At 35.8% G+C, this 26,844-nt stretch overlaps 1 protein-coding gene across 1 annotated transcript; it reads left to right on the forward strand.

Moving 5' to 3' along the window:
* Positions 1 to 26,068, forward strand: LOC140148417 (protein CFAP20DC-like). Its single transcript, XM_072170348.1, has 19 exons — positions 1 to 71; positions 4,274 to 4,409; positions 5,630 to 5,716; positions 6,584 to 6,677; positions 7,222 to 7,294; positions 8,420 to 8,534; positions 9,803 to 9,959; positions 10,377 to 10,471; positions 11,408 to 11,489; positions 12,083 to 12,207; positions 13,000 to 13,063; positions 13,790 to 13,918; positions 14,312 to 14,998; positions 15,743 to 15,969; positions 16,929 to 17,477; positions 18,468 to 18,695; positions 19,192 to 19,274; positions 20,256 to 20,377; positions 21,038 to 26,068. Exons 2-19 carry the CDS (start codon positions 4,389 to 4,391, stop codon positions 21,205 to 21,207), a joined length of 3,108 nt encoding a protein of 1,035 aa, XP_072026449.1. The 5' UTR covers positions 1 to 71; positions 4,274 to 4,388; the 3' UTR covers positions 21,208 to 26,068.
* The last annotated feature ends 776 nt before the right edge of the window (positions 26,069 to 26,844 follow it).

Genomic DNA, 26,844 nt, shown 5'->3' on the forward strand with positions numbered 1-26,844 from the left:
TGAGTATGTTATCTACTCTAAAAATGGCGAGTGAAGAAAATTTACGTTGCTATATAGACAAAAGTACGCCGGTAAGTTGTGAAAAAGGAACGTTTTTTTGATAAGTGCAGACCGTTTATATCTAAAGTAGGATATCAGAGTTTTAGTTTACATGTTTGAGGTTCACACACTGTCCAAAACAGAGCGAAGTTTAGTTTAGACATGTATGTGCGTGCGTATTAAAATTTAATTAGTAAGTAAATTGTGTACATGTATGATGTAAGCTTACCTGTTCTTAGTCACAGATTTCAACAGCTGGTCTCTATCAAACCGTGATCGTATATCGCGTATTTCAAACTACAACGCGAACGCACGTCCTGTCCTTGGATACAATGCTAACCAATCACAAGTGCGTTCGTTGGCATGGTTGGATTCACTTCCGAACTGACTTCCGCGTTACTCACGCACAGTCGAACACGCTGGCGTACATTCGGCAGTGTACGCAAAAAATGTCACGCTATTGAAAGCTGCGTTCATTCAATTGTAATTCCTACTATATAGTACAGGGTCAGGGATCTATACGGTGATTTTTTTATTTTGGGTGTATCACCGTATAGTATATAGGCATTTTACATTGATAATACATGTCACCCATGCACCACGCAATTGAATAGCAGCCCGATACTGCACAGGTTCGCTGACGCTGTCGCTGGTTACCAGTTGCTCTCGTAGCTCGTCTATAATCGGCAATTGCGGAGCCTAAAAAACATGGCGCACATATCATGACATCGGGAATTCAATTGACGCACAATTTTACGGTAAAAGCAGTCATACCTAGAAAGGATAAAATTCAAATTGAGAAAATATTCTAGGTATGACTTGTTGTACTACCATACCTCATCTACCTGTTGTACAACACAGGGCGTTGACGCGGAGCAAGGCAGCAGGCAATTAACGAAGAAGGGCCCTCCTGGACCTGGTTAACCCCATAGGGTTGCAGGCTTGTACAATTGTAGCTGATGTTTACCCATGTTCATCATGTTATAGGTACTAGCTAACTATACCCTTTTTTTTACGTCTTTCTTTCTTTGATTTCTCACTTTCCCTTCCTGTATTTCTTTCATTTGCACGGTTAATTGGTTTCTTTGATCTCTTTTCGACACATCCTTTCGTCCTCACTTTCTTTCATTCTTTCCCACCATTTATTTATTTATTTCCAGACTCCTCCGTCATTAAATCTTTCTTTCCCTTTATCTCCTTCTTTCTTGCTTGATTTCCTTTGTTCTCAGTCCTTCTATCTCTCTTTTGCTTTCATTATTAACTTTCTTTCTTTCCATTTCTCACTTTCCCTTCCTTTCTTTCATTCGTTCGTTGTTTTCTTTGATCTCTCTTCTTTCCCTTTCCCACCATTTCTTTATTTATTTCTCACTTTCTTTCATTCTTTCCCTCTTCTACCATTTCTTTCTTTATTTATTTTCAGACTCCTCCGTCATTAAACCATTCTATCCCTCTATCTCTTTCTTTCTTGACTTCCCTTTGTTCTCAGTCATTCTATCTCTCTCTTTTGCTCACACTATTTCCTAACTTCTTTCTATTTCATTCTTTCCCTCTCTATGCCTTTCCTTCTATCTATACCTCTTTCGCATTCTTTCCGTTTCTCCGACTCTTGTCTTTCTTCCTTTTCTTCGTCTCTAGGCCTAGTCAATTCTAGTCAAACGAATCAAACTCAAAATAATTTGCACGGGTCCCACTAGATGAGTTCAAGGCAGTTAGGCAGCGGTCAGTAAATGTCTCTGACAGAGAAGAAGATTACAAGATCTGTTTAACAAAAACAGAGTTTGCTAACAAAACAATAAGAACTGCCGGGCCAAGAATATGGCATTCGATTGACAAATGCGCCAAAACAGCTACCGGTACATCAGTAAAACTCTTTAGGTCCCAAATTAAAACAAACCTTGTGGAAATGTACACTTAAATACCTCTTAGTTTGGTTTTTACTTCTTAATTGTTTTTTTTTTTCTCCCTTAAAAAACACATGCTTAAACCTAACTGATCTCCTCGCATTTATACTATAAAAAAAATTCACAAAATGTGACCATCCACCACGAAGTGGCAGTAAAGTCGGCTCTAGATCATTTTCTGTTTATTGCAGATTTTGAAAGAATTCACTTTCAGCTTCAAAATGACACCTCAACCAGCTTCATCGGACATCTGGAAGTGAAGTTATAGTTCATCAAAGGTCAAATTCTTAGTATATTCAACATAGAAATCCAATTAGGCCTACTGTTTTTGATTGTATCTCAAAATGGAGAATGCCGACTTTACGACCAGTTTGTGGTGGATGGGCACAAATGTCAGCTTTCTTGTACGATATTATGTGATTATATGTTATGAAATCTTAATTTGTCTTATGTTCTGCATGTTTTTTATCCATCAATTTTTTGTGCTTAGTTCTATATGAATGTATGAAAAAGTGTGGGTTTGTGGGGTGTGTTCATGTATGTATTATTTTGTTTTTTATTAGATAAATTATGAAACTTAGGCCATTATGTTAAGGGGGATTTTGTTTCAGGCCTTATTGGCTTTCTGAGCATCTCCTCATTCAAATGTGTATGTTTTGCTGTTATTGTATTGTTGTATTTTGAATGAAATAAAGATTGATTGATTGTTATTGTATTGTTGTATTTTGAATGAAATAAAGATTGATTGATTGATTGATTGAACAGCACTTGTTTACATTTTGAGTGAGCATAGCGTAAAGATGGAAGTTACCTAGTTAGTTGGGTTTACCTGAGCTGATTGGCTGATTTAATCGTTTGACAATCATTATGAATTGACAACAAACTGGTTGACCGCACAATAATCTGATTGACCGATTTGTGATTTGATGATTCCGCATATTGTCGCTCATTAACAGGGCACTCACATCAATCAGAGAAAAACCTGCTGCACTTCTCTGATCTACAAAAAAATGCTGGTAAAATACATAGTTGATAAGCTTACTTGAGTATACTATTCTCTATTTGAAGAGCTCGTTTTCAAACCATGTTAAGTCCACAACCACATGTTTCTCATTTACTTGTGTGAACAATCACAATGACTTTGACAAGTTTACATTACATGTAGCAATAATGAGTTGTACCATCAACAAGCCATTATTTACCACAACAATGCTGTTTAACAATATGCTGACTATTGTTCTCATTTGGGAACCAAATGCCTCATATTGTTACTGTGTATCCATCCACTGATTGCTTTGTAATGGTGCATCCAACTGAAATTACCTTGCCTATAGCATCACAACCCATTGCAATATCGCACAGGTAAATCAGAAACATGGTTTGGAACCAAACTCTTCATAAGTAAAATTTGGATGAGTCAACTGATAATCATTTTAGACTTTTTTAGAGCAAAGGTTGCCTATTTTGTCTTCTGAACAGTCTAAAATTGAGTTGAAGTGCAATTTTAACAACATTTTTGATGTAATTGCTCGTCGTGATCAGTTGTATTTCCTTCTGAACTTCCATTGCTTTTAAATTACACAGTATCTATCATGCATTATCAATTTCTAGTAGATTTCTAAAGCTTTGGACTAGCTAAAATTGTTTTAAAGCTATCAGTAAATTCAAAGATTTCTTGAGTAAACACAAACATTATTATTATTTATTCATTTAAGGGTTATCTTTATATTGACTTACGAAATTGGTACCAACCGGTCAGGTGGCTTCTTTTTATATCAATTGATCTCACCTCTTGAAGAGCCTGTATCTGGGTGCATTAAAATGGGAAGCTGGTAAATTCTGGCCATATTATAAACATCATGGGAATACTGCTGGATATACATGTATAGTTCTAGTTCTAGTTGAATACTTCTCAACACCTTATTAGGGCCAAGCTAGAAGCACTCTGGAACCTAGAGAAGATGAGTGCAGATATCAGAACCGGGATGGTCCCCCTTTTCTTTTTGAATAGCTCTGACACTTTAACATGCACAGGGATGAATCCTCCTGAACACGGGACCAACATCGGCTTTATGTGACTTCCTAATCACGTACGTTGCACATACATACACTACCTATATCTGATCGTATATGTATATGATCGTGTTGGTTTTAAAGGGGCCCTCCCACTCAATTAATTCACCACAGAGGAATTGATTTACAGCTGTTACTTGATGACAGAATTAGTATAGATAAATTTCAACCTTGACTAATTCCCTTTAGAACTTTATTACCTATTTTTGTATACCTGATTATGATTACCTGTTTTTTTTGTGTTTCACTTACAATTACAGATCCTCTTTGACTTGACAAGTTATGGCAAGAAGAATGAGAGACGCAACATCCAGCATATATAATTTGCTGCTACAAACTTTGCTGCTACTTCAGTCATTACATTAATGTAACACTATGTTTAAAAATGTTTTCCAAGTAAGTAATCGTCCCGGTAATCATATGTGTGCATCCATATCAAAAGGATGCACTTGTCGGCTGCTACATGTGTCTCATTTCACATAATAGCTAGGAATAAATATCAGACTCATATCAAGTGTAGGTCACTTCAAATCATCCCCAAGTCAAATTGTATAAGGAATGTTCTCTGTATTCCTAACCCATGTGACTTCGGATGATTTGAAGTGACCTCCACTGCGGAGATGAGTCTGGTATTTAATCCTAGCTATTATGTGAAATGAGAAACATGTAGCAGCCGACAAGTGCATCGTTTTGATATGGATGCACACATATGATGTTTTGTTTAATAACAACAACCTTCACCCCAACACTGTTAAACTGTACAAGTTTATTCAAGCACTTTCCACACAACTAAGACAGGCCTGGTAAACCCCCAGCTTGCCCGGCAACCCTGGATTTCATTTGAATCAAAAGTTGATGTCAGGCAACTAAAATTACTGACATGTCATTTGAGCATCTAGATTTTAAAGTAACAGATGTGATTACAAATATATTAATGCAAACTGATATTACTAAATGAACTATAGATATGATCATATGAGGCACCTGTGAATAAAAAACCCCGGTACTGCATGCTATACCTTGTTTGGGGAGTAGTGGAGGGGCTACCATAAATACGGCAATAAGGTGAAATGAATGTGTGGAAAGGGCAAGTAAAATACTGTATTCTTTATAATTAATGCCCCCGGGGTGTTTCATTTTCCAAATGTGGGCATCGGTTAGAGGTCTTTTGTACAATGATAATTGCTTCGCTTGTACCGCCTGGCAGTGCTGCGGTGCTCCACATTATACAATTCTGCAAGGCATGAACTGAGGGTCTAGCTATTTTGGGTTGGAATTTTAGGATTTTTGTCCCATTATTTAGCATTTTGTTATCTAAACTTTGATTTCACTTGTGTTTCAAGAATATTTACCAACTTTAAGAATTGCTCTGCACCAATATTTGCAATGAAATTTCAAATTGAAGCACTCTGGATGCAGATGTGTGTCTTTAAAATTACAAAAAATTCCTCATATTTGAAATGGACACCAAATACAGCCAAACTGATCACAGCTGCAGATGAGATACTGTACTCTTACATAATAAGGTTGATACCACAAGCTAATTTTTGGAAGGTGAAACATGCAAAGTTTGATGTGTGATAAATGATGTCTCTTTCCTATCATTATCTATATAGGGAGGTCCCAGTGTTGAAATTTTCAGTTCCCAAGGCAAGGATCCATTGGGTAAATGGAAGCTCATGGGCTCATCCTCCATACAAAAGGTAAGACACAAAATTGCAAACAAAATTAAGTGATACCGTGATACATTTAGGTCTGGAACTAAGTGTGGTAGCTTTTTAAAATCAGGAAACCCTATTTTAAAAGTTTTATCTAACATAAATCGCATTATACTGCAAATTTATGTAGTGGCCAAGAATTTTTCTGTGAAAATGGCATCTTTACATTGGTTTGTATGATATTTATTATAACCAACTTTAAATGTTTTTGAAAATTACAACAACAAAAAATGTTTGAAAAACAGTGAACTAATCAAAGGCACAGTTTTGTATTATTTGCTGTACAACATGGATGTGTTTTGCGTCTTAGCTGGAAATGGGGGTTGACTGTTCGACTATCCAAATTTGACCTTACAGAGTGATGTATATAGTAACTATGAAAGCTTTAGCAGCCTATTGGGGTTCAGTGAGTTTAAACATAATGTTGCTATGGTCTTCATTTTGAACTTATTTCTGAATTGAATACGACTGTTACAACAGCTTTTATTGTCTGTTATAAGAAATTTTGAAAAGGGAACACTATATAGCTGTGTGTGCAAAAATTGGCTTCTTTTGATGATTTTCCCCACATGCTTTGATGGACTTAAATGGGACTTGGACATAACGACCCTTAGGGACAGTGACATGTGTGGTGTTAACAAGAGGCAAGGAAAATGTCATGATGAGGACATTTAAAAAAACTTCAAAATGCTTCAATAACTTCAATGCTATAGTTCAGACACTGTATTTGTGTAAGATTGAGGTTGTAAATATTATACATTTCTGTTTTCATTATTTTTGTTTGTTTTCGTATTTTTGTGTTAAATTTGTGGTATAAATGTGCTGAATTTGATCAATGTTTTTTCTTGGTAGGTATATGAGAAAAAAGTCAAGAGTTATGTACATGTGTTGGAAGGAGCAACAACAACTACCAAGATACAGTTGCCTAAAGATTCCAAACAAACATGTAAGTTACACAAATTATATTATGTACAGGGCTCGAAATTAGCACAATCCATTGGACAAATCTAGCCCATAAATGTCTTGAGCAAACTGTAATGCAAGAGGCAAGTTGTAAAATACAGTTAACTCATTTGAAAAATGGTCCAAGCTAAAATAGTGGAACAGTTGTTAAAAAATGTATGCACAAGGCCTGATTATTCACACATATGCAGTGTGCACTTTCTAGATGACTGACAACACATTGCTGACATACTCTTTTCTAGGGTATGTGGTACACTGTATGTGCTTGTACACGCTATACAATTGGTAAATGTATTTTATACTAAGTCTCACTTTTCAGTAAGGCAAATGAAATGATGCTGGCGATTTTCTCTAGGAGAGGAGGTTTCTAGATGTGAATGAAAAAAAAAAAAAAATGGAGCAATTAGATCTAATAGATTTAAAATCAAAACTGCTTAGATTTACCTGGAATTAAGAAAGGCACCTCACGAAAAAAATAGCAATAAGTACCGGTATGTTAATTTGTTTTTGACTTTGATTTGTTTCAGTGGTGTTAATCCAAAGGTATTTGGTGTTACAACTATTAGTTCCTTTGGGAAAGGACTTCTCCATTGAAATCAGGTAAGTATAATACTTACTTGCATAGCATTGCATATTCTCCAATAAATCCCCCTGTGGCACGACATTTTCAAAAGGGGAGGAGCATTTATTAGAGTTCTTCTTACCTAACAATAATTAGAGAATAAAGATAGGATTTTGTCTTTTTGCCTATCAATATCGTGTCATAATGGATGGGCTGGCCAATATTTTGAGTAGTGGATGCGGCGCAACTACAATAAAAATATTGGCCAGCCCATCCATTATGACACGATATTGATAGGCAAAAGACAAAATCCTACCGTTTATTCCCATTCTTATTCAGTTTTAATGTAATTTTTGCGAGAAAAACTGCCTTTTTTCAGAAAAAAATAAAGTTACTTTTGTGAGGACATGTTTTTATGGAGATGTTTCATTTCGACACTCTTTACAATACATTATAACTCAAGAACCTCAAGACTACTCTAAATGGGCCTTAAGGGGGTACTACACCCCTGTGGTAAATTTGTGACTATTTTCGCACTTTTCTCAAAAAATAATAACACACTGGTAACAAAAGTTATGTATCTTATTGGGGCAAGGAATCCAATTACTACACTGAAATTTTAGTGACTCAAGACAAGCGGTTCAGTATATATGACAGGAAAAGAGGTACATCCTAGCGGTACCTTATTTTTTATCATAAATAACGAACCGCTTGTCTTGGGTCACTGAAATTCCAGTGTAGTAATTGGATTCCTTGCCCCTATAATATACGTAACTTTTGTTACCAGTGTGTTATTAGTTTTTGAGAAAAATGCAAAAATAGACACAAATTTATCGAGGGGTGTAGTACCCCCTTAATTAGAGCATAAATGGTAGATTAATATTAAACCTTTACATGTAGTCAACTTTGATTATTTAGGTACCAGTATTCACAATGAACTGACTGGCCTTTCAAAAGGAGTTACTTGAGCTGTATCATCAAGACGTACAAGTTATTATGATAAAATTCATCTTTGTATGCTTTCATTAATTTCTGGAAGGAGATAGAATATCTCTACTGGTCATTTTGAACTTTTTTGAGCTTATTTTTTAAACAAATTATATGTTTAAAAGGTACTAGCTAATTATTTAACCGATTTTAAAATCCTCTCTTTTTGCCAACAGTGTGAGTGACATGAGCAACAATAAACGCCGTCTGTTGTTTTCAACTGCACAGAGAGATATTGCAGCAACACCACTACATGCCAAAGTTCCCCTCACTATTCTCAAAAGAGCAGTGGTAAGTCAAGTCTAGTCAATCTTAATTTATTGTAAAACATAATAGTTGAGATGTAAGTAGCTAGCTGAACCAGAATAAGTTAGGGAGCAACCCAAAAGTTTGATGAAGCCCTATAAACGAAAGTCCTTTCATTAGAAGGCTAACCTCCTCCCCTTTAATGTAAGTGTCAAATATTGAAAATTCCAACCCGTATTCATTGGGCACAGGGCCGTCGCTATGGTCGATGGGGTTGTGGAGGGGTGCGACATTGCTAGGATATTGATCACGTTTAAGAAACAATAATTCTATTTTATTTTGAAATACTTTTCTTCATAAAAAATGAGGACTTGCTGTATTTTCAAATAGAAAAAGAATCAAAGTGCTGTACAGCTGCTTTAAAAAATGAATTTACAAGTTGCAGGTTGCGAGTACATTGTACTGCACTCTATATTTATTTTAAATCATTTTGAAGCAACCACTGTAAAATGTCAATATCGTACTTCAGAAAATACTAAAATTTTACAATTATATATTAAATCCTTAAAAAAAGATCAACTTTGACCGATGTTTTAACTACTTCTTTACAAACTTAATCGGACTTTTTGACCCCCCTCCTTCCCTACTTTCCTTTATAGGGCTTCATCAAACTTTTGGGTTATTCCCTTACATTCATCAAAGTTATGAATGTAAAATAGACAATAATATTAATCAAATTCTGGACTCATCAACTATTTTTTAGAAATGTTGTGACTGGTTCACTGGATCTCCATCAGATTGAGTAGAGACTTGACTGATGGTTTCACTAAAATTCACTTATACAGATTTTGTACATAACTGGCCCAATCCTTGAGTCCCATCATGGCCGGATAAGAGAGGTTTAACTGTAGTGACAGTTTTGAAGAATTATACAAAGTGTATAGTGACATGATCCGAACCAACCAAGAGGCGATTTTGAAAATTGAGCAATTTTCATCATCAACTTGCAAACCAAGTGTTGCTGAAATACCCACATCCTTGGCACACTTAGGTGCATAGTTGTGAGCTTTAACAAGGCCACTTTTTTTTCCATATATTTGCCTATATCTCGCTTTAATATCACAATACCCTTTAGGCTGGTTGGTTCAAATCTACATGTAGTCATTATATTCTACATACAGTCCAACCTCTTTTATTTGGCCACATAACTTGATCAGTAAAAAAAAGGATTTCTTCTATTAAGATTTATTCAAGCAAAAAAAAATTGGTAATTTTAATGGATAATCACACATCATGTTGTATACATTTTTCAGTGGCTGAATTTGTGCATAGATATGTTATCTATAGTGGGAGAAGCATTCCGTGGACAGACATACAAATCATTAGATACTTTAACCATCTCAGCTGCATGCCATCTACGCAAGGTATTCACCATGAAATGCCAGCTACCAGATGATACTGATGATGATGGTGAGTAACTCAAGCAAATATTTTGGTCATCCAGTGTGTAATAGGAAAATGTAATAAGTGTTACAGATTGTGGGCCTTTACATGTTCGTCACTCATCAGTAAATAAGACACTTTTAAGTCACCTTTTTGGAGCGCTGAATCTGATCGGCAGAATCTGGAGTTCATTTTTTGTACCACCCACATCTTGTGATGGGGGTGTTGTATTTTATTATGTTATCTCAGACCCCACTTCTATATTTACACAATACACAACACAATAGTGCGTGGGTAAAAGTTGTAAAAGAATTCTGACAAAGACCGTCAGTGACATCATGTGAATGGTAATCTAAAAGTTTAGGGGTATAAATGATAGTAAGCTAATAATACTAATATATACATTATATTATATCAAATTGTATTACATTTATCTTCCACCAGATTTGTATGACTGCAAGTCACCAACTAATGAAAATGAATTGGACACCCTGCCTAAAACTTTCCAGTTTGCCCCTGATGTGTCTTATCAAACTCAGGTAATGTACAATCACTTGTCACAATCTTATCTTATTGCTGGAAAGGGAACACACCACTTAAAAATAGTCTTGCTGAAATACTTGTAAGAATCTCATTTTATCTTTGCTGATTTTGAGACCTTGTTGTTATTTTGGTACATGCTTTAACCATGTTATATTCTCACATAATAGGCCTATAGGACTGTAAAATAAAGAATAAAAATTTCCATCACAATTGTACTTACAGTTCTAAAGTTATGGTCATTTATGTACAAAGACGGTGAATACTACAGTAAGCCAAAGAATTAAGGTACCAGTTGTGTTCACCCCTGTATATACTATGTTCTCTTTAGCTCTGATTTAAGACCTTATTTGTTGAAATTGGTTTAGAATTAAAGAAACTGTGATCTAAAACCTAATGAAGAAACAAAATCAAAAGTTGCACTTTTGTGTTCCAATCAATGAAAGCACCGCGCTAGTTTTAATCAATGGAAGCATAGCGCTAGTTCACTTTTTCGTGAACGCTTTGTGTATAAATCAATAGGGCATGTAATGGGCAAACTGCAACTTTGAAATTGGCATCTTCCTTGGGTTTATGGATCGTTGTGTCTTTATTTCTTGAACAATTTCAACGAATGATGTCTTTAGTACATTTGAGTTAAAAGATGCAGCTATTGCCTGCTGGTTCCAATTATGACATATCTGTCTTTGTTTAGGATATACAGGGGGTAAACATAAATGGTACCTTAATTATTTAGCTTACTGTATTAGTGGCTATATCTCAAAATCACTATTAGTGACAAACAACTTGTTTAGTTTGATCACATGTATGTAATTAGCCTTTTAAAAAGAAGTACCAGTAAGTCTGTAATTAAAGAGTCTTGTCTCATTTGTTGCTTAAAAGGCCACCAAAAAAAATTTATACCTTCTTGTTTATTTTGTAATTTCCATGAACAGGTTCTTACAATGAATAAGTTAAAATGTGCTGTGGCAAAGCTCCGAGGTGAAAGTAGTCGACCACCATCATCCACTGAAACAGGTAAGTTTACTCTATGGGCCCTACTGCCTTTTTACGGATACCCAAATTGGTAATTACTGTAAAACATGAGCTTTTATAATATACTGGTAATTTCTCTTGGTTTTATAAGTGGACAACAACAAAAATTATTGATCAAAAATTAACTTCATCAAACTTTTAGAGAATGTTGAAGAATAAGAGGAGCATTCACAAATTACTGTGATTGACATCATTTAGCCAGGCTTCTTCATTATCTTAAGGAGTGTTTTATGATTTTAGCATCCTCTTTATAGGCTATGCAAAAATTTCAATTGATTCGGACATTGAATTTACAAGTTACGCATAATTAGATGTATTACAGCACCCATAGGCCATAATTTATACCGTAAATATTTATATTTATACCGTAATTTATACCGCTGTTGACAGCTGGAAAATAGAAATTGAATGATATTTTAAACATAAAAATCTCAACTTTTTTTGGGTAGGTTGGTGGATGAGGCTGTAGATTACAATGTGCCTCTTTAAAAGAATACCTACTGTTAAAACATTAAGTTTGAATTTGATCAAGATATTAAGTATGTATATTGTACAATCAATACTACTTTTTTCAGATTTGAATTCAAGCATGAGAGGAAAACAGGATGACAAACCTACACATATTGCATTTGGGACTAAAGTACTGGTACCTACAACAGCTAGTGGCAAGAGAATTACATCATCCACTGGGTCCAGGGAGGTATGTGACATGTGAAAAAGGAGCTTGTTGTAAAACATGCAATGAGAGTGTATACAGAAAAGAATGTTGTCAAATATGCCTGCAAGGAAATTTAATGTAAACATGAAAGGTACAATTAAACTGGTGTTTTTTTAAATACAAATTATGACCAAGTCATTGTTAAGTTCAGCATTTGCACTTAGCATATCAACTGCTTGGAGTGCAAAAAGTTAAGTGCTTTTTCAAGTCAGTCACTTTTATACTTGATTACGAGCATTGTAATGCAAAGCCGAAGGTATTAGACATTTCTGACATGTCTGATCAGACTATACATGTACTGCCATCTGATTTCTATAATGGCACTACGTTTCTGAAATGTCCTTGACTTTGCAATGTACACATTGTTTACCCAGTAACTAATGCTTCTGGTTATCAAGATACTGACATTAAAAAGTAGATGCCAAATTAATAAAATTAGAAGAATGATATTTTTAAATTAAATAAAAATATAGAATACAAGTCCATTAACTTCGATCTGAGATTTGAGCTGACTTTTATAATTTGTATGGTTTCAGGAGATATGAAATAAGATATTGGATTGCCTTTTTAATATTTATGAGATATAGTGACATGATATTTGTTACTTTGTAAACTGATTGGTTAAAATCCAGTCAGCTACATTCAGGTTTCCGCTTTGTCACTTTAATGAAGAGAGACATTTAAGGTGGCCCTTAACAAATAAATAGTGCTTATAAAAGTTTGAGCTTTAAATAGAAAAAGCACTAAAGTGTTATTTGTCATTTGTACATGTAGGGGTCCAGTAGTGCAGGGAGTCGCACCAGCCGATCATCACATTCCATGTCACAAAGAAATGATGGTAAGTGCATGTACACTTTCTATGTCTTTCTATGCATTCAGTGCATTTTCTTATTGATTTTAAAAAGTTTTTTTTTCTTGGCACAAGTATTTTTCTACAAAAAAAAAGTGAAATCAAATGAAAGGTGATGATTATAAGGATAAATATATGCATGTGAAAGCTTGGTTCAAAGAAACCTGGGGCATGCCAGTTATAAGTGATAAGATTACCTATTATGGCTCTGTTAATGTTGGTATTGTCTATGTCTGATTATATGAATGGTAAAGGATCCTTTCATCAGGCATAAAGCTAGCTTCCTCTAAGGGATGTCTGGCTACAGCTGATACTTAAAAAAAAGGTAAAGGTAAAGGAGGCGATCCCAGTATAAACAGTGATCGGAGTGCCCATCTCTCTTTCATTGGCGATTGGGTCGAGACTCCTCCATGTAATGTTGCTATAGGGGGCTACACCTCTACAGCGAGTCTGTTACCTTCCCAGCATTTAAGAATGCCGGTACCCATTTAAACACCTGGGTGGAGAGGAGTAATCGAGATAAAGTGCCTTACTCAAGGGCACAACACGATGGCGTCGCCGGGGCTCGAACCCGCAACCTTCCGATTATGAGTCAGTGCCCGTTCCGCTAGGCCACCGTGCTCCGTGATACTTAACTTCGATTATAAAGAAGCCATACTTCCACATGATAAAAGGTGAACTTGTGATTAATTTGTAACATCTTTCTTTTGACAGACTCTATTCCTAGTGCCAGAGGTAAACGTTCAGCCCGAGAGCAACCTGACACGCTGGTTCTTCATGGGCACATGCGACAAAAATCTGACCCCGGGACTGAAATATCACCTGATTCAGATCTAGATAAAGGTAGGACCAAATTCTATTTGAATTCATCATTAAACACAGTCATGTTTCTTGACTGGCGAAGTATTTTTCCTGATCATAAGAGGGAAGTTCAGGGGGGAATTGTCCCCTTTGCTCAAAATACAGGAACATAATCAACCAAAGCTTTTGTTTGCAATTTTATTTTGGCCTGTTTAAGACCAAAACTTAAGTAATTGCATGTCAAATTTATTTAAGTATTGTGTGCCCATTTGTGTGCTTGACCTGGTAAAATAATTTGGGAGCTGGTCAGCAGGATGAATTTGCAATTTTGACCCAACTGAATGTAATCAAAATATAGTTTTTGGTGAGATGATAAATATAAAAATGTCATTTATTATATTATTTTATTGTTACATTTGTTTTCTTCATATCTAGGAACTTTGAGCGGTAGCAAAACATGGTCACCAGGAACTGGTGGTATTGCAGAAGAATTGGCATCCATAAAACCACATCCACCAAGACAGAAATCAGGCGACAAGTCAAGAAGAGTCATAAAAGTGAGGCCATCCAGTGGCAAAGATAGAGATAGCAGTGACTCTAGGTCACGAGATAACTCTGGCACCGCAAGGAGAGGTGGTACATATGAAAGAAGAAAGTACTCTCAGGATCAAGCATCGGAAGAATCCAGTGATGCTGATGCCTTGCAAAGACTGCCTGATGCAGCTCTTTTGAAGAGCGCTGCGGCAAGAATCAGAACTCAAAGTATATCAGAGGATGAAGAACTATTTGAAGATGGTGATAATATCAATCAAGCTAGTAATAATAAATATTATCTTAGTGGAAGAACTAATGCTGAGAGCTACTCGGAGTCAGATGACGTGCTAGCTAGAAGTAGTAAGAATGTATTGTCTGCAGGTAGGGGGAAAGTGCAAAGAAGAAAGAAGAAGCCAGAGAGAGGAAGACTGGATAGCTACTCGGAGACAGAGGAGAATCAGCAGACAAGCAGATATAGAAGCAATGGAGGCAGAACTGGTATAGGATATAGTAGAGGAGGAGGCAAGAGTAAAGGGAAAACTAATGGTACTTATGAAGCTCATGGTGATACTAGGAGAAATCAAAAAGGTTGGTTGATTTATTGTTAGGTTATCAAACTTAAATATAGAATCAAATATATATACTTTGTGATTTTGGCATCCTCTTTCAGGGTATGATTATCCACGGAAAAAGCTTATTCCAAAATTTCAATTGATTGTTACATTGAATATGCAAGCTAAGGCCAAAAAAAATAATGGTTTGTCTCAAAGCTCACAAGTGGTTTGAAAACAAATGCGAAATGCGATTTTTTTCCCCCGACTTTTTTCATGGTATTTGGAGAAAAAAAACAGCCTTAAAATACAAACTGGACAGTATGTATTTGTCAAACTACCAAATCTGCAAGAAATGTTATGCACACGAACGTTATGTAGTTTATGATGGTATAAAAATGTAATATTTTTGCTCCCCACATATATGTGGGACTTATTATTATGTTATCACCCAGATGGTTGCCTCCCTGTTTGTTTGGCTGTCGAGTCTCTGCCTGTTTGTTTGTCTGGCTGCCAGGGCGTAAGCAAAACCATTAATCCACTCTGCAGCTAGGCAATAACCGATCAACTTCAAATTTGGTTTGGTGATAGGATATGGTGGCCTAATGTTCTGTATAGTTTTGTGTTATGTTATTTGCATATTTATGAAATTTAATGAGCACAGTGGAAAGAGCATAAAAAATCAGTTTGTCAGGTCAGTGCAAAAAAGTGACTTAGTGAATAATGTCAAAGCCACAGACTCTTTCAAAGTATATTACCACTTGTCACTATTTTCTTACAGGTTCAGGTGCTGAGCAAACTGCAAATAGACTAGGAGATAGGCAGTCAAATAACAAACAACTGAATGTATACGATGATGATGATGATGAACAGTACACTCCCAGACAAGATAATATAGATGAAGATGAAGAACATCAAGGCAAAATCTACACCTTCCAGTCACCTCCAAGGAAAGCTCCAGTGAGGACAGTGGAAAGATCAAGGCAGTTGGATGCTAAGAAATTACAGGTGAATGAAAAATGCAGAGCAAAATATTTGGAATTTTAGAGCATGGCAAGCCTCTGAATTAAAGTATGGATATATTGAGCTATTCCATTTAAATTTAAAATCTACCATACCCATGTGAAAGATTTAAGAAAAGTCTTCCACAGAGAGAGAATGTTTTTCAAATGAAATTGGCTAGGGTTAATTATTTTGAAACCGATATTCCCTGTATGGCTGTACATATCTTCCACAACTGGAGTGAGTATTTCAAATGGAAGTTACCCAATTGTCTATTCTATTTGAAACACATCTTCTTCAGTGGAAAACGTTTGCTAAATCTTCCCCTGGGGGAGTGTAGATTTCAAATGGAATAGCTCCTTGAGGATGTTATGAGAGTTAAGCTAATCACTTACACAGGCTGTATCAAAATGATTTGTACCCTTCCATTGTGTCATTTCCTTGAATATAATCTTGTGCTTTAATAATTAGAGAATAATGTTTTGAAACCCAGCTGTGGATCTATTTCCTGATAGAACACACATATTTCATTATTTTTACATAAATAACAACAAGGCTGAAGGAGTAAGGACTGAAGGTTAATATATGGCTCGGTCTCAGAACAATACCTTTATTGTTATTCTTAAACAGATCAACTGTAAAATCATGTTTGAATGTAATTTATGTCCACTTTTTATGGTCAATGTGTTCAAGTGCAATCAATCCAGTACATGAAATTGGCAAATCTATTGAGTTCTTCATTCATGGACACAAAATATCGCACAGTGCTGATGCACTAGATCACTTCATGCCATGCATCTGATGTTATGTGCATCACACATGATGCATGCATATGCGCAGTTCAGTTTGTACCAAGCTGTACTCGGGCAAGAAGCAATGAAATTAAAGGAAAAAACAACTGTTTAAGAATTAACAATTTACATGTGTTGCTGATGTGTAATATTTTGTTTGTTCTCATTTCTCAGATGCAATTAGAAAAAATCAGTTTGTCATCTCAAGGTCCAGATTCCTCAGCTGTCGACATGGAAATGGCCACTAGTTCTAGAGAAGCAGAATTAGAAGCAGATTTTCTCAAAGGCAATATTAGCACAGAAGATGAACATTTTGAAGAGGAGAGTGATAAAAAACTAATAACCTCAAAGGAGAGATATCGATCCATAATAGCAAGAACTCCTAGCCCACGGTTAACCAGGTCTTCTGTGCCTGATCAAATGTCACCGGTGCCAGGTCAAAGGCCGCCACATGTGTCCACTGAGCAGTCTTTCAAAGAAAATGAAAATAGGAACTCAACCTCTGCAGCAAATCAGGGCCCTGTGCCTGCAAAAGGTTCACCAACTTTGAGACGCTCTAAGTTGGGAGGAAATCGTGGAGGTGGTGATCGCTCAGAGAAGAGTCAGGATGTAGAAGGTACACCTCTGCAGAAATCCCTGCCCAGATCTGTGTCAAGATGTAGTGTTAGTACAAAGAAACTCAAGGAAATACCCAAAGATGATCCAAGATTGTCTCTTTCTGATGTAAGTTGTTTTACAGTTCTTTACCTTTATTTTGTATGTACCACATATATCCATGGATGCATAACAAATCAAAGAAGTAGTCTGAATTCAGATTTTTGTGTACATCATTTGCTGCCTAGGTTATGCCACATCATGAATCATACAGTAATATAAATTTAGCTACAATCTAACCCTTTTTTGTTTGACCAGGATGGGACCAAGGTCACCAAACATAGGCTTGATAAGTGAAAATTGTGAATTATGTGTAATTTTGCATTGATTGTCTGAATTGCTAAAATTGGGACAACAAAGATTACTCAATATGGGGTAATAACACTATAAGATGTTCCATGTCTTTGAATGCTGTATTCAACATAGATATGAATTCTAAATGCTTCTGAGTATATAATTAAGGTATCAAAGCATTGAAACTCAAATCACACGACCAGATAACATAGAGATCCATATAAAAGAGGTTGGACTTATTAAACAATTAAGAAAGTGCCATACTGTGCTGAGACAATCATACTGTTTGGAACTAACATATGATTTGAATTTGGAGATGGGAGTGTCTTTGGAACTTAACTCTGAATTGCACAAATGCAACATTATGACTGGTTTTGAAGCAAACATTTCTCTCATCTCAATCAATATTTATAACATTAAAATGTGTCTATTGGATAGAGTCTTGAGTTTGTGCAAGCTTGAGACTAGTAAATTGAGAGGTCAAAAACTTGGGGGGATTGGAATTTTCAGTGTATCAGCTAAAATTTGTGCCAAAATATAGAGATGGCTTTTATATGAGCATAATATTACGCCAACATCCATACTAGTAGTAAGTGAAAGCAGAAGTGAAGAAAGTGCCAGAAGCCATGAGAGGGAAGAAAAGCCACAAAAAGATGTAGAAGCCACTCCACAGACTTTACTACTAAATATATTTTGCTATACATTAGTAAGTAGTCCTGTATTTCAGTTGATAAAACTTTTGAAACGTTTTTTTTCCTAATCAAGGAATATGACTGGAGAAAGTACCAGTCTAACAACAGTTCCCTGGCCTCATCCATGGAGGCCAACATGTTGGCCAGTCTAAGACGGCAGCAGCTGGAGGAGATGTTTGAAGAGGATGGAGAACACAACCAGGCTACCAATAGTTTTGATCTCCACAATTATGGTGACGATGATTTGAGCAGCTCAAGCAGTGATGATACGACAGCTACGTTTGGCACATTTAAACCACCTGTGAGTTTAGCGTTTGAAATTGTAGTTGGTCAATATTTTACCAGTAACTCTCAAAAACAGTAAAATTTATTTCATTCGAATGTGTAATTTTTTGCTATTATGATTACCATTGTTTCAAGCTTTATTCTCCTTGATGTTTTGTCCCTGTGGCAATTGTTTTGGTACAGCAGCAAAAGGCATGCAAAATAGTAAACTGATATACTGGCCTTATCAAGGTATGGGTCAAAAACCCATCACTTGCTAATATAGGGGTAAGGAAGGTTCAACAAAAGTTTCATTTCTGAGGTTTTTATTATCCAATGTCAAGAATGACTAGTGGTAATGCAGGCACTTGTCGCACTGCATTCAATTGCCCATTCAAGTATAAATATATCTATAGACAGGGCTTCTGCCAACTGAAATAATAATCTGATGGAACGGTCACAAATATCTGCATGTCTTCAATTTGACAATGTGAAATAGACTGATATGATATTTTGTGCCTTTTTCCTCCCAGGATTTATCGCGGCGGCTTAACAGGTACCAAGATGAGATGCATTTTCCAGCCAATGGCAACCCATTATTACAGTCCAATCCACGGTAAGCAAAACAGGCATTAAAAGACTAGCAATACCTAGTGTTGGGCAGTTGTGGGTTGGGCAGCATCTGAGTTGATCAAGCTCCAACACCACTGATTATCAGGATGTTGTTTTTTCCTTTTTCTTATTTTGTATTTTAAGTTCTGTGTATGATGCATAAATGATTGCCAGGTCAGTGGTGACACTCTATAGACAAATCCAATTTCACACATTCCTACACCTCAATGGCAGCCATAGCTGGGTCCCCATCGAGTCCATCCCACCTAAAATGTGAAATGATGCGGCTTTGGTGGGGATTTTAAACTGCATTCCATCACCCGTGTTATATGTAGACAATAGAATGATGAAAGTTTACAACACAATACAATATAATATCAATTTTTAAGCGGATTTAATCCACCCATTTGGGCAGTCACAACACCAGTTTGGTGCGGCGGGAAGCCAGCAATGGCCAAATGAATTCTGACCATCACTTGGCTTGCTGGATTCGTCTATAGTAGTTGCTTATCGAGATTTTGAGTACTTGAATTTCCAAAAATGAGGTGTCCTGATTGGCTGATACAGTAGAACCTCTTGTTTACAATTAAAATAAACTAAAATAAATTAAAATAAAAAGTGTAAAATATCCTGCAGGTTTGATATGTATGCAAAATCAAGCAAAAAGGGTTGTTAATTTGCTAATTTTTTGATTTTCAGTTACGGTACTGCCAAAAAATTGTCAAATTCTAACATGAAAATAATTATTTCTGGGGAACTTTGATATCAATCTTGATGGAATTTGTGGCATATTGTAGCCCATTAGTTGATCAAGAATGCTAAATGGGAGAAAAAAAACCCCAAAACAACATTGTAACACTCATGTCCCTTAACTGTGTCACATATGCTTGCAATTTCAAACTGGGATCTCTGCCCATCAAACTTAATTTAGGCACTGAATTGGTTACTCAATAACTGATTTCCTCATTTCCTTTCTATAACACAGAGACTGGGGAGAACCATTTAGTCCTCCTATAGTTCTTCCCAGTGAGAAGATGAGGGAAGAGATGGATAATACCGGTATGCTTCTTGCTGATCAACATTCACCCAACAAAGATACTTCTGCAGGTCAGTTATTGTCAAATATTTCACAAAGTAAATTGATGAATGTTTTCAGTCATCCAGTTGTAGTATATGAAGTTTGGAATAAAATCAAAATACTGGACTTACTATTTTTAGCAAAGCTACGTTGCGTGTGATACCATCAAATATTGACTTTTGAATTTAAAAATAAAAATTAGCAACTTTCCTCTCATTTTGTAGGAAGGTGTCTCATATCATAATGTATTGGAATAATCCATCTTCAAAGAGTGAGAGTGATTATATTCCATCCACTTCACAAGCAAATTTAAGACACTTTTTAGATTTTTTGTTTTATAATCACTCATACAGAATTAGGCTGCTTCATTTCTTCACTTTACAAGAATATAGTAGTTATTCACATGTCAACAGAGTTTGTTCATCTCCAGTGTAAGTAGTAGGTCTACAACAGTTATTTGCATCATGTTGGAATGTAATTAATAAATTTATATTTACAAAAAGGGTGATTTAAGAGATGCTGCCTCTCTTTTGAAGGTTTATATTTTAGAGTATGCTCTTCATAGTATGTTCTTCATATTTGGATCCCTGAATGCTACTAAATATGGTTTTGAGAGTAGATGCCTGTTGCCGTCTCTTTGATCTAGTGCACTCCAAGTAACAAACTTTTTATTACTTTGCTTGTATCAGGTATTCCCGAGTTTAGTCGCAACAAATCTACAAGCAGTGAGGAGCATGGCAGCAGACAAACTGAGAGTACAAGTGATGGACATGATGAGGATGAACTGGACCTGTTGTATGACCCTTGCCTTAATTGTTACTTTGACCCTAGATCAGGAAAGTACTATGAACTCAAGTGACATCATCATGGTCAGAAGAACTGGTTTGTGTTTGTAATTTTATTTATTTCAAATATTGTTTTTAACATCATGTTACACTGATATTCAGTCTCCAGTGCAACTTTAACAAAGAGCATATAGTTGTTCATATTCTCCTTCAACAAGGGTATCAATTGGCTACTGGATCTTTTTGTCTTTCACAATTGCTCATGTAACAGGGCATTCTAGAAGTAATAACAAACTCAGAACTGAATTTGGCGTGTTTGTTAGTAACTGTATCCTGTGATGACACAATGCATTGTCATCAAATTTGGTATGTGTGGTCACAAGCTGCACCATGTACACACACATCCAAAATTATTACTAATATGGACACAAATGTGCAGAATCAATTCCCCATATGTTGTCAGAAGTGTAGTACAATAATCTTACATAATAATTAGTTGGTCAACAGCAGCTCACTTGAAAGACTGATGGTTCATACCAGTATTATAGGGTTAGTTATTTGATTTAGCTTTGGTAATTTAATTCCGAGTTGTTAAAGAACTGAGGACACAATCCTAGGATAAATTGCACTCTTACAATGCATCATGATTTGGAAGTTGGATTTGCCACAAAAATAATTATATAAAACTATCTGCTATGATCAGACCAAGCTAGCATGTGATTAGTGGCACTTTCTTGTATCATGTAAACATGTATGTTACAGCTATATACTTTCTTTGGCTTCTAATTGGTGAAAAAAATGAGATTCATAATATTGTGTATAACTATAGAATTGCGTGCACACAGTTCCGCGCAGCACATATGCTAGTTGCTCATTGTGTAATGCGTAACTGGCGCATGCATATGTGAATCTACCCGCGCGTAAGTTGGGACCATATTGACCCGCCCAGTAACATAAAAACCGGATAATTTTCGTCAATTATAAGCCAAAACAAAGTTTTTTTTTGGTTTTTTTTTTCACATGAAGCATGTAAATAGTTGCAAAATATCCTTGGATCTTTTTGTCATGATTTTATATTGTTACTAAATAATGAAATGATTAGGCTTTCCTGCATTGAGATTAAGGTCTTTCTAAAGGTTTTTTAAAATGTGTGAACACTAATAATTACATGTACATCGATTGCTTGGAGCACAAGGAATTTGCCTTTTCAAAACAGCTAATTGTAAAATTCCTTTACACTCAACTATATGCACATAGTAATAGATAAAGCTATGAGGACATCACACATTTTGGAAATGGATTGCTGTTATTTACAGATGGTATTAATGTCTAATCTGACATTTCTAAAGTTTCAGATGCCCTTAGCTTTGCACATTACAATGTTCATAGTCAGGGTTCGATTTACTTTGATAAATTTAGGTGATATTTTTATGACATTTTAGCATATGTGTTTACATTGTAAACAATTGATTTACAAGCTGAAATTTGTGTAGCAGGTTGTCCAAAATGGGGAGTATTTTGCTCTGCTACACCTGGTAAATCGAACAATGCTCATAGTCAAATGTAAAGGATTTGACTGATTTGAAAAAGCACTGAACATTTTTGTTTCAAGCACTTGATATGAACATACACAAGCATTTTATCTTAAGCACCAAGTTGCTCTCTGTTAGCTAGAGAATTAAAAGCAATATTTTTCATATATGCATTTCTGCAATACATGATAACACATTGAGCAATTGCAATGTAAAAAAAATGTTGAACAGCTACCTTGCAGTAGGACAAACAGCATAGTGGTACTTTTTTTTACACATTTGTTAATATTACATGTATTTGATATTTTTACCTGTCAAATGTCATATATGTTTACATGTATTGAACACAATCTGATCCAGTCTTATCCAATCAGGCCAAAGGAGGCAGTTTTTAAAATAATTGTCACCAACTTGCACAATAACCAAGTGTACGTAATAATTGCTGACGCCTGTACATCCCTAGCTAGCACACTTGGTTGCAAAGTTATGAATTTTTACATTGCTAATGCTCTTATTAGATTGTTCCCTTTCCTCCTTATTTTCTGGACTGCCTGTCTGAATTTCACAAATGCCAGTCACCATCGGCCTGATTGGATCATATATGGCTTCACATATAAATTAAGAAGTTTTATAATCCCCAGTCAATAACTCTTGATGTACAAAATTTGGCCATTCAAAGGCATAACTTGTTGGTAGCCTGGGTACCTTGACCTCATTAAGATAGTAGTGATAGTACTAATTTCTCTATATGTGATGCGATCAAGCAAAATCAGTCGGAACTCGGAAATATTAAATCTTCAGTTTCTTATACAATGTAGGATAGTAAAAAGCGGCATTTTCCAGAAAACCCTATTGAAATTGAACAACCAGTTCCAAAGATATGAGCAATTAAAGAGTTTCCAGAACAGCAGAAAACAAAAGGAAATATTTCCTTTGTTTGGCTATATCTCAAAATCAATATTTCTGAGTTTTGACTGATTTTGCTTGATCGGATCACATATATAGAATATCTCCGTCCAACCAGTATTTTATATAGAGTGTAGTACATATTGTTATGAGACAAACACTGAAAATTGAATTATGTGACAGAATTAAAATAGATTTTGTAGACTTAATGAAGCCCCATGTGTAATACCATGGGAAATTCAACCTGTTGGATTGTTATGCATTGGTACTAAAATAGTGCTTCTCATCCATGTTTGGTTTCTTAGAAAGCCAGATCATCACAAAAGTTAGTACTAAGTGTGCCAAGCACACTATTAGCCACATTGTTTGTACACATAATACCTTTATTTACGGATACCTTAGCTGAATGTATATTGAAACAATCCAGAGGTACATATTTTCCCCACATGGGCTGCATGTAAATCAGGTGGTGTCTGCCCTCTCTGGGGTGAATTCATTGGACCAGTCAGGGTTTGTGCCAGCAAGAACTACCAGTCATATCACAACAGGCCAAAAATGAAATCTGCTGTATTGAAAATTTTTCATAAATTACCTTTCCCCTTACCATTTTTTGTGTGTGTCTTACTTAACGTAGGTAAATCATTCAGTGTACGAATAGAGAGGCATTACCCTGAGCAGAACTGGCTGCAAAGTCTTTGTCATCCACTGCATCTGCCCCACAATTCAAATTTAGTAATAATTCACAACCCATTCTCAACTTCTTCATTTGCATTGTGCAGAACAAAGTCCTCTGATTCACCATGGTTTGCAAAATATACTGTAACATCAACAAATAGTTGATACATTCTGCTGTAGACACCTTGGGAGTAGAGATATTGAGGCTTGATGGTCAGGTCAGACACAGTGATGGTGAATAATGATTCATATTCTCATACCCAAAGATGCCCATCAGCGTAGCCAGTCTTTTAGTGTGAGGAGGTAAAGTCAGATTTTCGGCCCCATTTGTCAACTTTTTGTCCCGTTTCTAGTCATTTTAATAATAATGACATTTCACTCTGCCACCCAAAAAATGTTTGGCTATGCCACTGAAGATGCTACAAGATTTGTTGTAAAAACACAATTCTTTTTGATATTGTGACAAATAGCAGCATAGCGAGCAAAGAGTGTAACAGCTGGAGTCCTGAATTTGGCCTTTTGGAAAGCGCTGTCAGCAACTGCTCCTCTGAATGAGTCACATTGTTATCCAAAATATTTTCAGCAAGAGCATCATATTACTGCCATTTATTGCTGATTCTATGAGGTGATGGTGATTGCAACTGCAGTCACTGGAAGATCCTCTGGAAGTATCATTTCTTGTTCAATATAAGTTACCTTGGATGTGCAGAGGTGTCAGCAAGCATGTGATCATACCCTCCACCCATGCAACTGGAATTGTATTTTGTTAATTGAGGCATTTTTTGAGGTGGGTATAATTATAAGTGCATTGTGTTCTACAGGCTCCACACTTTCCACTAATAATAGTGTGTAACAATTTTTGATTATACATGTATGAATATCACTGTTAACAGTTTTCTCCTTGTGATATGACTGGTCATGCATACTGAAACACAGATAGATAGGTATTCTGATAAATATGCGATGGCTAAATGCCTTTGTATTCAGCAATAATTAGTGCATAGGGAGAAATTTCAAGCAGCTTTTAATGGTTAACCAAAGATATTCATTGAGAAGTATTTGTGACAACCAATTTATTACATCAGTACTAAACTGTTTTATCCGTAGCAAGTCACATGTATTGCATCAAGTTCAAAGTATTCTTTTTTCAAATACTTCACACTGGAAACAGTGTACAGGTAGACAATCCCAATAAAAACCTTGTGCTTCTTCATATTTTGCTTATTTTAAGAAAGGGCAGAGATGGCAGTACCTATTTTGCCCAGTTGAATAATGTTTTCAGGAGAACTTTTGCGGTCTAAAATTCTGACAACTACATCACCATCAAATGTGCTTGGGCACTTGTCAATACACGGATTTAGGGTTTCTCTACCGGAAGTTAGTCTGTGCCGAAATTCCTTCCCATAATGCAATAAGCGTTTTGCATAACAATAGATACAGTTAGGAGGTTAATCGATCTCCTTTGTTATGCAATACGCATATTGCATTGTGGAAAGGAATTTCGGCACAAATTGACTTCTGGTAGAGAAACCCTAAATCTGCGTATTGAAACACACTCATTTGAATGTTTTTGGTTATTGTTCCTCTTGAAAACATTTTACCAGTTATGACTTGATAGGTTTTATTGCAAAAGTCTATTCAACAGATGCCTTAATGAAATAAAGACCTTGAACTATTCTGGTAATAATTATAAATATATATAATTTGTACTGAATGTGTATTTTGTATAAATTTTATGTGCATACTTCACTTGAATGAAGTATTGTTATATAGTATTGTTTCAAAGAATTAAAAAATGTTGAATAAAATTAAGTAATATATATTACAAACTATTAAATGATCTGTAACTATGATTGTTCATTTATGGTTATTTTGTGTCTTTTTTTCCATTAATTAAAATATTTTGTAAACAATTTTAAACAACTTATATTCACCCTCAAGCTTGTAAAAATATGGACTACATGTATATGTTGCATTTAGACAAATTGTCATGAGAAGTGGCTTCTAGACAATACGCCTTTTCGAGATATGGCGGACACAATAGGATGGCGCTGCACGAAGTGGGTAAAGAATTTGCAGAGTTTTACCCAACTTAAAAAGACTGCCCTCCTTTTGTGTACGCCATACTTCGAAAAGGCTAATGGCATTATGTTCCTGTGTCGCATTTGTATTATGGGGGCTTTGAATGTCGACTTTTTGTCAAATGTTGAATGCACTGCATATTTTGGCCTCTCCCAACCAACAGCTAGAGCTGCATCATACTAGTATTGTGAATTGACCAAATTAACAGTAGCTATTCACCCACAGGGACATGTTGTTATGTGACTGCATTAGGCTATTCCATTTCAAATCTGCTGTGCTCCTGTGTACATACTTCTCCTGTATATGGCTTTACCTACACTACAGGAGATGGTATTTTAAATGGAAGTATGAAAACCCATACTCCCTCTAAATCTTCCAGGGGGGGAGGAGTGTGGATTTCAAATTGAATAGCCCATTGCTGTATTACATACACCCATATGGAAGTGTGAATTTAAATGAGGTTACCCGAATGGGTGACTACATTTGAAATCTACATCCCTGTGTGGGAGATTAAGG

This window comes from Amphiura filiformis, chromosome 3, assembly GCF_039555335.1.
Source record: "Amphiura filiformis chromosome 3, Afil_fr2py, whole genome shotgun sequence".
NCBI lineage: Eukaryota > Metazoa > Echinodermata > Ophiuroidea > Amphilepidida > Amphiuridae > Amphiura > Amphiura filiformis.

Excerpts from the sequence above, each read along its gene's own strand:
- LOC140148417 (XM_072170348.1), top strand. The coding sequence starts at position 4,389 with ATGTTTAAAAATGTTTTCCAA. Across the intron at positions 4,410-5,629 it reads TGTTTAAAAATGTTTTCCAA|GGAGGTCCCAGTGTTGAAAT; the intron begins GTAAGTAATCGT and ends TTATCTATATAG. Across the intron at positions 15,970-16,928 it reads TGGATGCTAAGAAATTACAG|ATGCAATTAGAAAAAATCAG; the intron begins GTGAATGAAAAA and ends CTCATTTCTCAG.